This window comes from Canis lupus, chromosome 1 (assembly GCF_048164855.1).
Source record: "Canis lupus baileyi chromosome 1, mCanLup2.hap1, whole genome shotgun sequence".
NCBI classification, from domain to species: Eukaryota; Metazoa; Chordata; class Mammalia; order Carnivora; family Canidae; genus Canis; species Canis lupus.
Window position 1 is genome coordinate 35,823,002 of NC_132838.1, and position 12,109 is coordinate 35,835,110.

Genomic DNA, 12,109 nt, shown 5'->3' on the forward strand with positions numbered 1-12,109 from the left:
GCAGGCAGAAGCTGGCAGGAAGGAATTGCAGCTAGGGCAGGCAAGCCAACAGCACTCCCCTGGGGTAGATGTAGCTAAGACAGCAGACAGGCACACAGAAGCAGTGTGATACTCGAAGCCTGTGCACCAGGAGAGCAGCATGAGGCCTGGAGCGTGTGATGTCCACGATGGGAGTGCTACAGTGAGGTGGTCACGGGACTGGGGCCAAGGCTGTGAGCTCACCCAGTGACTATGTGGTCTGGACAAGTAGCTGGGGCAGAGCAGCACTGGATTTTTCCACACACTGCTGGCAGCCATGTGGTAGGGGTGAAGGGATAGCAAAACAGTAGCACACTCGAACCAGGAAAAGAAGCGCCTTTCACCTACAATGGCCCTCCAATGCCCTTCACTGGTAGATCATGACATTGTGCTCTCCATGGAGGAGAAATGCTTAATTTCCATCCCCATTATTGCAGAGTAGGTAACAAAGGGTGCATTTGGATAAGGGGCAATACATTAATAACCAGCAGAAAATACAAATAAGCCTTGCTACATAATAACAAATTAAGACCAGAGTCACATGGAAAATAAAGCAGAAATTCAAAGCAATGAGTGCCCAGATCTGGGTTCCTGGATACCATTCTCCCACAGAAGGAACCAGGGCTTTTCAGAGAAATGGTCATGCCACAGCTAGGCAAAGAACGCACCAGATGAGCCTAGAACATCTTGTGGTGCCAGAAAGCAAGTGTTTTAAAACAAAATGATGGGAGGCCAGTGGTGCTGGGAGCCTGGTGGGTACCTGTTCCTCGCAGCTGGGGTGGGGGTGGCAGCACAGCAGTGAGTGTGCCCACTCCCTAGCTGCAGCAGGGGAGGCACTGTCTCCCATCCCCAGCCCCTGCACTGGTGCAGACACCCTGCTCCCTCTGCTTGCCCTCCCTCCTCCCTTTGCTCGCACCATGGCTGATCAGCAGACTGAAGGACGACAGCTTGCTAAGTTCAAGGAGGCTTTTTCCCTATTTGACAAAGATGGTGATGGCACCATCACAACAAAGGAACTTGGCACTGTCAGAGGTCACTAGGTCGGAGCCCAACAGAAGCTGAATTGCAGGATATGATCAATGAGGTGGATGCTGACGGTAATGGCATCATTGCCTTCCCAGAATTTTTGACTATGGCTAGAAAATTGAAAGATACAGACTGTGAAGAAGAAATTCTGGAGACATTCCAAATCTTTGACAAGGATGGCAATGGTTATGTCGGTGCAGCAGAACTACATCATGTTATGAACAACTTAGAAGAAAAACTAACAGATAAAGAAGCAGAGATTGATGGAGGTAGACAAAGCAACTATGTGAACTTTTACAGTTGATGAATGCAAATGAAGACCTGCTTTCCACTCCTTTTCCTTCCTCTGGAAGAATCCAATTGAATCTTTTCTTACCTCTTGCAAAAAAAAAAAAAAAGTTCATTCACTCATTCTGTTTCAATATAGCAAAACTGAACATTAAAAGTAACTTTTGTCCACACACACAAAATCTGCAGGTATTGGTTGGTGGTTCTGTCCCGTAAAGACCAAGCTACACATCAGTGTTCCAATATAAATACTTGTATTACCTTAAGGATAAGGAAGCACTTAGTGGACTCCCTGCAGTTCCATTTGCTCATGATTAATAGACTGTTTGGGCTGGCCAGTTTTTCATACATGTGGCTTGACAATTGAACACAGGTATTTGTATTAAAAATGAAAACTTAAAACACAAATTTAAAACTATTTAAATGAGTTCTAGTTCAGTTTGTTAATATAAACCATCATAGCTCGTTTACTGAAAAAAAGATTAAAATTGCTTTACCTCAGGAGGCTGTGCAGAAATATGGGTGAAGGATAAAACTGTCTAGACATAGCTTCACTTAGCAGGATGGTCCTTGTGTACTTCTGTGTGCCTCCACCCATGGTGACAATGACACACATCCTTGTCACAGGCTGTGTGTGTTGGTTCAGTGTTGTCTGTGTTGTACTAGAGTGAAATGGGTGTCAGGCTGTCACCATTCACACAAATTTTTAAAAAGAAACCTTTACCAAGGGAACATCTTTGGACTCTGTTTTTAAAACCATCTGAACCATGACTTGGAGCCAGCTGAGTAGGCTGTGGCTGTGGACTTATGCACAGCCATCAACATTGCTATTCAAGAAATTATAATTTACGCCCATTTCAAGTTGTAAATGCTAGTCTTTTTTCCAATAAAGAGACCATTAACTTAAAAATTAAATTAATAAAACAAAATGATGGGAAACATGTCTAAAGGATAACAGCCAAACTTGAAGGGACTCTTCTGACCAAAGAGGAGACAATCTGAATAAAAAAATAGCCAATGATATTAATATACTGCACAAAGTATAGTAAGAATCCATGAGTCCATACTGATACAAATAAATAACTGAATAAACAGAGAAGAAAAGAAAACTATTCCTTACAATGGAATTCCAACTAATGTATGTATGTGAGTAATTATGGGAAAAGAATGCCACCCCTAAAATACTACAGTAATCATTGTTTCAGGCAAGAATTATCAATGAATGATAAAATTAGTGGCAAAAGTATTATGAGAAACAAGATATTTACATAGTTGCAAAGTAGTTCCTAGAGAAAATGCTGATTAAAGAGGAAAAATATTTACTTCACAGTAGGGAAATCTAGCAGATACTACCTTAACCAAATGATCACAGTTAATATCACTAATGACGTGACAAATCATGTGTCTCTTGGGATGCCTGGGTGGCTCAGCGGTTGAACGTCTGCCTTTGGTTCAAGGCGTCTGGGATCAAGTCCCACATCGGGCTCTCTGCATGGAACCTGCATCTCCCTCTACCTATATCTCTGCCTCTCTCTCTTTCATTGTGTCTCTCATGAATAAATAAATAAAAATATTTTAAAAAATAAAAAAAATAAATCATGTGTCTCTTGGTATGACACACTGAGAAGGACACAACATAAATTCTATAGTATTTTTACCAAAAATGCACAACCCAAATTTATTCATGAAGAAACATCAGACAAACCCAAGTGAGGAACATTCTGCAAAAATAACTGGCTAGTACTTTTTTAAAGTGTTAAGGTTATGAAAGACAAAGAAAGAGTAGAAACTGTTCTAGTTTAAAGGAATGAATCAAGCAAAGTGGCTAGGATGCAAAATGAGAAGAGATGCTCACTCCCAAGGTCATGCGAGTATAGGGTTAGCCCCGAAGGAGACCAAGGAGACATGACAACTAAATCCAACATGTCATCCTGGTTTAGATCCTGGACATTAATAGGGAAACTGATGAAATTCGAATAAGTTCTTGTAGATTATGTAATAGAATTGTATTAATGTTAATTTCCTGATTTTGGTCATTGTGCTGTAGTTATATAAGATTAACCTTTGAGGACTCTGGATACCCAGGAATTTTTTTGTACTGTTTGTACAACATTATTAAGTTTAAAATTAATTTAAAACAAAAGTTTAAAAGTTTTTAATTTAAAAATATTAAAGACAAACATCAAGTAAGGATATAGGTTGCTGATGAAGAGCCTAGCATAATGTCACCTGTGGCTGCACTTGCTAAGTCAGGAAATGATAATGCACAGTGAGAGCATGGGCTTTGGAACCATCCACATGTGGCCTCAATTCTGACCTTGTTGCTACTTATTGTGTGATGTCCTAATCTTCCTAAGCCTCAGTTTACTCATATGTAAAGTAGGTTGTCATAATACCTACTTTTATGATTATGATTATTTTAAAAAGGTTTTATTTGTTTATTCATGGGAGACACAGAGAGAGAGCCAGAAACACAGGCAGAAGGAGAAGCAGGCTCTTCGCAGGGAGCTGGATGTGGGACTCAATCCGGGATCCCGGGATCACACTCTGAGCCAAAGGCAGACGTCCAACCACTGAGCCACCCAGGTGTCCCTGATTATGATTCTTTACATTCCTATATCTATTATGATAATCTATATTCAATAAACAACATTTGTAGAGAACTCAGTACAGACTCAGCTTATAGAATTCTCTCTAGTTGTTATTGAGGCTATTATGATTAGCCCCATCAACAACTAGGTTATTCTTTGTGAACAGTTAAACACTGTGCACTAATGAGCCCCTTTAAGACCATATAGGTACCCCATAAACTATGTTTCTAAAGTTCTGATGTATCTCACTGTAAGTAAACACAATACATGAAATTTTAAACTTACAAAACAGATATATAATAGGTGATTATTTTTTATTAGAACATGATTCATGGGCTCTTTTGGGGAGCAAATAGCATTTGGTTTACTTTTAATTTCGCAGAAACAGGTCTATCTATGACATAAAGCAATTATTTATGCATTGCCTTAAGCAGACTGAGAAAGGACCACTGCCGGACGGTTTAGGGGTAGGGAGAATCTGGCTTACTAATAAGCCTTAAAGGTTGACTCTTTGAAAGGGGTAAAGAGAAGCCAAACTCCCTGGTTTGTCTTTTCTAAGCAGATTCTGAACTACTTAAATGTGATGACATAGATCAAATATTTGAGGTTAAGGATTGCTTGTAGGTTCATGCTTTCTCCTTGAGTCCGTTTTTGAGATAACTCCAGCATAAATACCAGAGAAGCACAGAAGAAGGCTGAAAATGGCTAAACATATTCTATTTAGTGCTATTTCAGTGCTAAGTCAAACATTAAAACGTCTGGTGTTCCTAGTAATACATTTGTTTTATGAAATGATATAAGATCAAGAGACTTCTGTGGCAACTGCTCCATAAGTAAATAAAGGATACAAATCATCACAGAATATGCCAATCGCTGTCTTCCAAATATTTCCAATAATCCTTTAAGTCTAGGAAACAACAGTTAAATTCCTGAATAAATTCTCTTATCTTTAAAATCTGTTCCAAAGGTTTGGAAACCCAACTTTTGAATATTAACCAAAGAGTTTCCATCCAGCAATCTGGAAAGTTTGCTCAAATACATGCTAACTTTAACCAAGCAGAGGTGTTGTTTTGTAATTGTTCACTGGCCCCTTCTTGATCTCTAAGTACTGTGACCTGAGCACATTGGATACTCTAAAGCATCTTCATCTCTGAGTCTCATCCAACATTGCTTCCCTTCACTCAGCACTTGTTACCGTATGTTGTTAAGACTGAGTATATTTAAAACAAGTGTCATCTAAACCATTATACTGGTATCTCCAGCTCCATCCAGTCTCCATCCTGTCCCTCAGCCTTTTGGAGGCTCTCCCGTGACTCTCTCCCTCTTCAACTCTTCCCTTCACCTGGGTTCCTAGTCTTATACCCAGAAGTTTCTTCCAATGTACCATTTACTTTTCTGGTTTTCTTCTAAAAATATGTAGGCCTCCTTTATGCTTTCTCTGAATATCTTCTGTACAATTAGCTCTACACTTATTGTTTCAGCCCAAATAATTGGTTTATTGTTTAAACCTGCTATCTAGCCTCACTTCTCTACAGAAATCAATCCAAGGACCTGTTATTAATATCTGTCTTCTCTGTCTCCACCACTTCTGCCTTTGGTGAAGACATTGGGCTCAATCCTAACTCTGAACCTTTACTCCTCTTGTGGCCAGGCTGAAATATTTCCTCTTCATTTATTTCACTACTACACTTTACTACCTTAAAGGTCCAGCATGTGCCCCTTGGCATCTGTGAAGTGTCACCAGGATCTCCCTTCTCTGAACTCTTAAAATATTGTAGGTAGGACCCACTGCATCTCAGAAGTTCACCTGAATTGTGCTCAGGGTGCTACAAAATCTGTACTTTATGCAGTCGTTCTTTCTTGGCTAAGGTATGAACATGTATGCTTCATCGTGCCAACTGGACTGTGTCTCCCAGGAATGTGAATCTTGCATGGAGTGACCAAAGGAGAAAATGGATGGAATTAAACTAGCCAGGCTGCAGAGACCTAGTAAGCCTGTGTCCTAGTCCACCTCCTAGATCCTGGGAGGTACAGGATTTGGCTGGACTTGGCTCTTCACACGTCCTTCATTTCTGTGAGCCACACATTTTTCCCCCTTAAGTTGGCCAGAGTAAGAATTCCTCCCTACATCCAAATAAACTTAACTAGGATTCTCCTTTTGCCTTTTATCACTGTTTAATTTGAGAAAAAAAAGGAGCTAATTAAGTCTTGCGAAGCAAGGAGAAAGTTTCTTAAGGGCAGAAATTCTGTCTTATGACTCTATATGCCTTACATAAATTTTGAACAATTCAACTGCATGACAATAATAAATGAAAATCCTCATCTATAAACAAAGAGACAAGAATAGCCATCTGAGGGATGCCTGGGTGGCTCAGTGGTTGCGCATCTGCCTTTGGCTCAGGGCGTGATCCCAGAGTCCCGGATCAAGGCCCACATCAGGCTCCCTGCGGGGATCCTGCTTCTCCCTCTATGTCTCTGTCTCTCTCTCTCTCTGCATATCTGTTGCAAATAAATAAATAAAAATCTTAAAAAAAAAAAAGAATAGCCATCTGAGATCTTCTTTATGATTCCATGTTGCAGTGGAGGGTCATTCACTCATTTTGTAAAAACATTCTGAGTCCAGCTGCTTACCATGCACTAAGCACGGGAGTTGTGTGCAGGATGAAAAAGACAAAAGACACAGCACCTTCCCTGGCTCCTGTAGCTGGAATTCCACTTTCAAGTTGAACTTGTGTCTTACACAATGATAGTATAACTAGAATTAATTTGTACTTTTACCTCTGAAGCATTTTCAAATATAACACATCATTTGTTATTCCAATTGGATCCATGGGCAAGCTGGTGTTAGATCATGTGACCAAGATCAAAACCAGAGCTACAATGAGATGACAGATCCCTTGACTTACAGTGATGTTCCTTCCATCTCTACCACAATGAGAAACATTTCCTTCAGGACACAATTAAATGCTGGTATTATATTTTATTTAATTCCCACATGACATCCAACTCATAGGTTATTCTTTTGTTGTACAAGATAAAGGAAGTTTCTGAGTTTTTGCTAGAAGAAAACAACAGAAGTACTAGCTGGTTCTGAGACATTTGATTAGCAAATATTTATTTAGTGGACAATAGCACAATGCATTGAGCTAACCTGTGTTAATAACATCCCTGCCCTCATTAAGTTTATGGCCTTGTGGGAGAACAGGTGTCATGTGTAGTGAGTGCTAGGATGAGAAGATATAGCACATGCTCAAGTTCCCAAAATTGTTATGTTCCCAAAGAATCTGAAGTGAATTTTTCAGTCTTTCTCAATCATTTGTATCTTGATTGAAACTGATCAGCCTTGGTTTTGCCTCATTTCAAAGCCAATGTCACTTCATCTTCACGGTATCACTTCCCTCCAAATTTCCCCCTTTCTTCACTACAGTCCCCCTTCCAAATTATGAATTTCTAAGGAGATGCCCAATACCATCCTGACCCACAGGGTGTTCACAAAGATCCTGATGGATGCTCAGCAGTCCTCAGAGGTCCATAAAAATTTTCCATTCAATTTCCTGAAAGCACAAAGTTATGTCTATTATATTGTCAGTGCTCTAGGACAGGACCAGGGGGTCAAGAGCCAAAAGGTAGGTACACCGTGGAATTTGTTCTTTAGGAATGCATTTTTGGTGAGCACCATGTATGAATGTGCCCTTCCTCTGTTTCCAAGGTCAACAGAAGTATATAAAGCTTTTTAACTTTCTTAAAAACTGGAGCCACGAAATTGATTTAATAAAAGGAATAACAATAGTAGCAATAAGTTACAAAGCAAAACTAGGCTAGGACACATCTGTTGAAAGGGCAATTGATACAAAGACTAGATTTTCTATCAGCTCAGAGTCCTCCTTTGCCAATTGCTAAAATGTACAATTTTCTGGACAGTCTTTTTTTAAAAAAGATTTTATTTATTTATTCATAGAGAGAGAGAGAGAGAGAGAGAGGCAGAGATACAGGCAGAGGGAGAAGCAGGCATCATACAGAGAGCCCGACATGGGACTCGATCCAGGGTCTCCAGGATCACGCCCTGGGCTGCAGGCGTCGCTAAACCGCTGCACCACCGGGGCTGCCCTTTCTGGACAGTCTTAAAGATACTGCTGTCAATTGGCATTTTTGAAAAAGAAATTTGTATAGAGAATCATTTTCATGTATAGTTATTGCTAATATAGGGAGACTGGGGTACTGCTAGGAAGGTTTGCAGAGGAGAGAAGTAAGAGCATTAAGAGACTTTATACTCAATATGTTTCTAAAGTCTGGCAGGTGAGAAAGAGCTGAAAAACTACAAAATGTAAAATAAGGTCAAGTACTGACTTAAAAGTCTGTGTATTTCTTTGATCATATATATTATGATATATATATCATCAATTTACATATATAATTTACATATACATAATCATCAATTTTTATGTATAAATTGTTCAGAGAATTTGCTAACATTAATTACTCCTCACAGCATTCTCATTCTATGATATCAACAGCTGGATTTTGTCTTCATTGATGAAGATGCATAAAAAAGGAGTGAAAAGATTGTTCATATCTGGAAAGGAAGTGGAGGCAGTACTAGTTTCTAAATCTGCATTTTGATACTTTATTAAGAGTTCCAGCTTTGAAAAAACATAAACCCAGGTTGAAATTCAAGCTCTGCCATTTAATATCTATGTGACCGTAGGCAAGACATTTACTTTCCATGTCTCAAGTTCTTTGTCTGTAAAAAAAAAAAAAATACGTGATTGATTACAAAAATTAGTCCAATTGTTCAGCATTGCCTATAACCCCTGCCTTTTGCCATGCTGTTTTCCAATGCATTCCCAAGGGAAGGAGTGCCTAATTCCACATCCTCACATTTAGTTCCGTGACTTGCTTTGACCAATGAGATATTAACAGATACATTGCAAGCAGAAGATTGAAATGGACTTACACAATCAGGCTTGTTCAGAGCTTGCAATCAGAGCTTGCAGCTCTTTAATCATGAGCAGAACATGCCCAGCCCAGCCTGTTGGAGGATAAGAGACAAATAAATGGAGGAGCTGCTTGCCCCATTCATATGAACCAGGGCCAGGCTAGACCAGTCTTCAGTGAGCCAAATCATATGTATCCTGAGCCAGCTCAGCCAAGATTGGCAGATCTGTTTAGCCAACCACTCTAGATGTATAAACAATAAATAGTTATTTTTGTACGCCACTGAGGTTTTGTGGGTTTTTGTTATGCAGCATTGCTGTGATAGTAGGTAAGTGATACATGATGGTAAAACCTAACACGTACGTATGAATGTGAGAAAATACATGTAAATTACTTAGCACACTACCTAATGATAATAATAATAATAGTGAAAATGTGTGCTGTTATTTTGAAGAAAGGATTATAGAACATGCAAAGGTATTGGCAGTTCATCCATGGATCCTTAACAGGGCCTGTTTAATTGGAATATTTTTACAGAATCATGCAATTTTATTTCCAGTTTCTGCAGAGAACCAAGCTGATGATCCAATTGTATTTTTTAATTTTATAAGTACCCTGGGATCTGTTCTCACAAGACAAACAGTTCTTTTCCTTCTAGAAGATTTGTTATAACTTCTTTTTAAAAATATAAAACACACACACATACACGATAGAACAAGACATTCAAATTCACTACCTATACTGAAAGAAGCCAAAGGCTAGCCTCATGAATAAACCCAAGTTATGCTATGTTGTTTCAGTGGAGGGCTGGGCAGGGAACAAGAATCAGCATCCTTTTTGTTCTTTTCCTATTTGGGTAATCTTGTTGAAATAGTTTAGTATGATGGTTAAGAAATATGAGCTTCCAGAGTTTAAATTCTGGTTCTGCCTCTGACTAGCTCTGTGATCTTGAGCAAATTAAACCCTGTAAACCTCTATTAACTCACTCCTTAAGTGGGAAAAAGAACAGTAACATCTTAAGTTTGCTGCAAGGATCATGTAATAGGTGCAAAGCTTTTACAGCTGTGCCTGGAACACAACAAGGAGGCAGTGAACATTAGCTACTACTAGTCATTCTAATGAAGAAGCATGTGTTCTGTCTGCTTCATTTCTAACTAGGCTACATTGTAGAGCATACTAAGTAAGGTGAGCTTATAGGCCTTGATTTAAAATAGCCCTTTGGTGTGGAACTACCCATAGCCCCCCTAAGTGTAAATCAAAAACTGAATCTCAGATGTTACATTCCAAAGCAAGGAAAAGCCACTCGTGAGAGAGAAGATACAGGGCTTGGACAAATGCCAAGAGCAATGTTTCTGGGCTACTTCCAAGCTATCTTTCCCAGTCTCTTCTGAGAGTCCAAAGTGCCTTCTGACTTTACACTATAGTTTTGTCCATTAGCACAGAGACAAATCAACATTCTTCACCTACCTAACCAATAGCACCAATACAGAAGTGAATTACCCTCCCTTCATCACCAATATTCTTCCCTTTTTGTCTACTTCTCCTATTAAGCTGGTGAAATTAATCATCAGAGCCACAGTTGAGGCCAAGTGATACTGTCCTCAGGAAGGGAGAATGGGAGAGAGCGCTCTCCATGGAGTCACTTTCTCCATATCTTCTCTTACCTTCTCTTTCTCATATTTTCTTGGTGTCAAAGAGATGGCCACTTCATCCCCTCAGGGCTTTCATGAATGGCTCTCTGTTGTGGCCTCCAGAAGCAGCTGAAACAGGTCAGGACATTCATTACATTAGCCCCAATGCCACAGTCAGTCCCACTTCTCTTTCTCGTCTTGGATCCTGTTCAGCTACACTATTCAACCAAGCAGAGCAAGCAATGAGCACCAGATGAAAATATGATCCGAATAATATGCAGGCCCTATAAAACTCATGAAATTTACTGGGCCATCTTATAAAAGTTAACAATACAAACTTTCTCCCATTATCAATTCAATCTGTTGCTCTCACAGAGAAATTTCAGTCCAAAATGCTGCCCTACCCTATTTCCTTTTACTGACTCAGCTCCAGACAGAAGAGGTAGTATTTGGGCCTTCGGGTGGAATCTGGGATTCTTCGTCAGCAGCTGCGCCCTGGGCCATCTGCCAATATAATCGGAGTGGAGCCTTAGCACCTCCAAAGTTTGATTATTTCAACCCTCAGACTCTTCATTTCCCTCTTTTCTAAAATACCTAAGGGTCAAGAGAACACATGAGAATATCACAGCACCAGCCTTAATCCTACAGAATTCAGAAGCACAAACAAATTCCCAGTAATAATCTAAACATCAGTTTCCATCTGAGGGCTGTTCTCAAGCAGACGATTGCATTTCCCAGAGCATAACATGCTATATACTCCAGATGCTTGTTGCCAGTGCCAGCCACAGGCCATTGTAAAGATTTGGGGTTATTATCCAGGTCTGCAAAGGAAAAAGAGCAGAAAAAAGACCTCCTTTTTCCTTTTGAATTTCAGGACACCAGTGAATTTTTATGTTAGAATTCAGGTCTTGGGAAGTCAAGTTCACAGTGAGAGAGCAATGCTGTATCAAGACGTGAACTGTGCCACCATGTGCTCATTGCCATGTTTTGCCTGCACAGCTGAGCTTATATCCACAAATGGGAACTTAAAAAAATGAAGCATGTTCTGTTGCTCTCGTTGCACTCTGGTGTTGCCAAGAGTAATCAGCAGTGAAAAGATAAAGCCATCAGTATTTGAATTTAAATGTTAAAATAATAATAAATCTTATGGTCTCCCTAAGGTTAGTTTATAATAAAAATAACTTCTTGATCCTGGAAAACTTATCTGGTTTCTTTCTTCCTTTCATTCTCCACTTAATGACTGAAGTTACTATTTCCATGGTGGTCTCCAAACCACACTTGGTTTCTATGTAGATTGGCATGTCACCTCCAACAATTTCACCAGCTGCCTTTTCCTCTCCAGGGAATGTGATTAAAATATTAATCCAGTTTCTGGACTAATCTAGCAAGAAAGTTACATAAATCAATCTCCACACAGCTTTTTAGTTGCTCTGAAATATGCAACGTGTCCTCTCTTTTGTTATGCCTCTGTAAGAAAGTCAGGTTCTAGCAAAGCAGATATAAGTTTTTTACCTCTCTGACCCTCTACCACTTCCTGACTTCTCAAATCTGAAAGTGGGAAATTGCAAACCTGAGCCCAAAATGTAGATTTCCAAATGAGAAAAGATGAGCTGAAGGAAC

General features: G+C 39.6%; 2 protein-coding genes across 2 annotated transcripts in view; one reads left to right on the top strand and one right to left on the bottom strand.

Annotated features, from left to right (window-relative positions):
* Nucleotides 1-935: 935 nt before the first annotated feature.
* LOC140604159 (uncharacterized) lies at nt 936-1,348 on the top strand. Its single transcript, XM_072775288.1, has 2 exons — nt 936-1,050; nt 1,140-1,348. The coding sequence occupies exons 1-2, from the start codon at nt 936-938 to the stop codon at nt 1,346-1,348; spliced, it is 324 nt and encodes a 107-aa protein (XP_072631389.1).
* Nucleotides 1,349-6,888: 5,540 nt separating this feature from the next.
* The window catches only part of ADAT2 (adenosine deaminase tRNA specific 2), a 41,355-nt gene continuing 36,134 nt past the window's right edge, over nt 6,889-12,109 (bottom strand). Inside the window, exons 8-9 of the transcript XR_012031116.1 lie at nt 10,523-10,618; nt 6,889-8,664 (exon numbers count right to left, since the gene is read on the bottom strand). The gene's annotated coding sequence lies outside the window, so the exon portion shown is untranslated. The remainder of the gene's footprint in view (nt 8,665-10,522; nt 10,619-12,109) is intronic.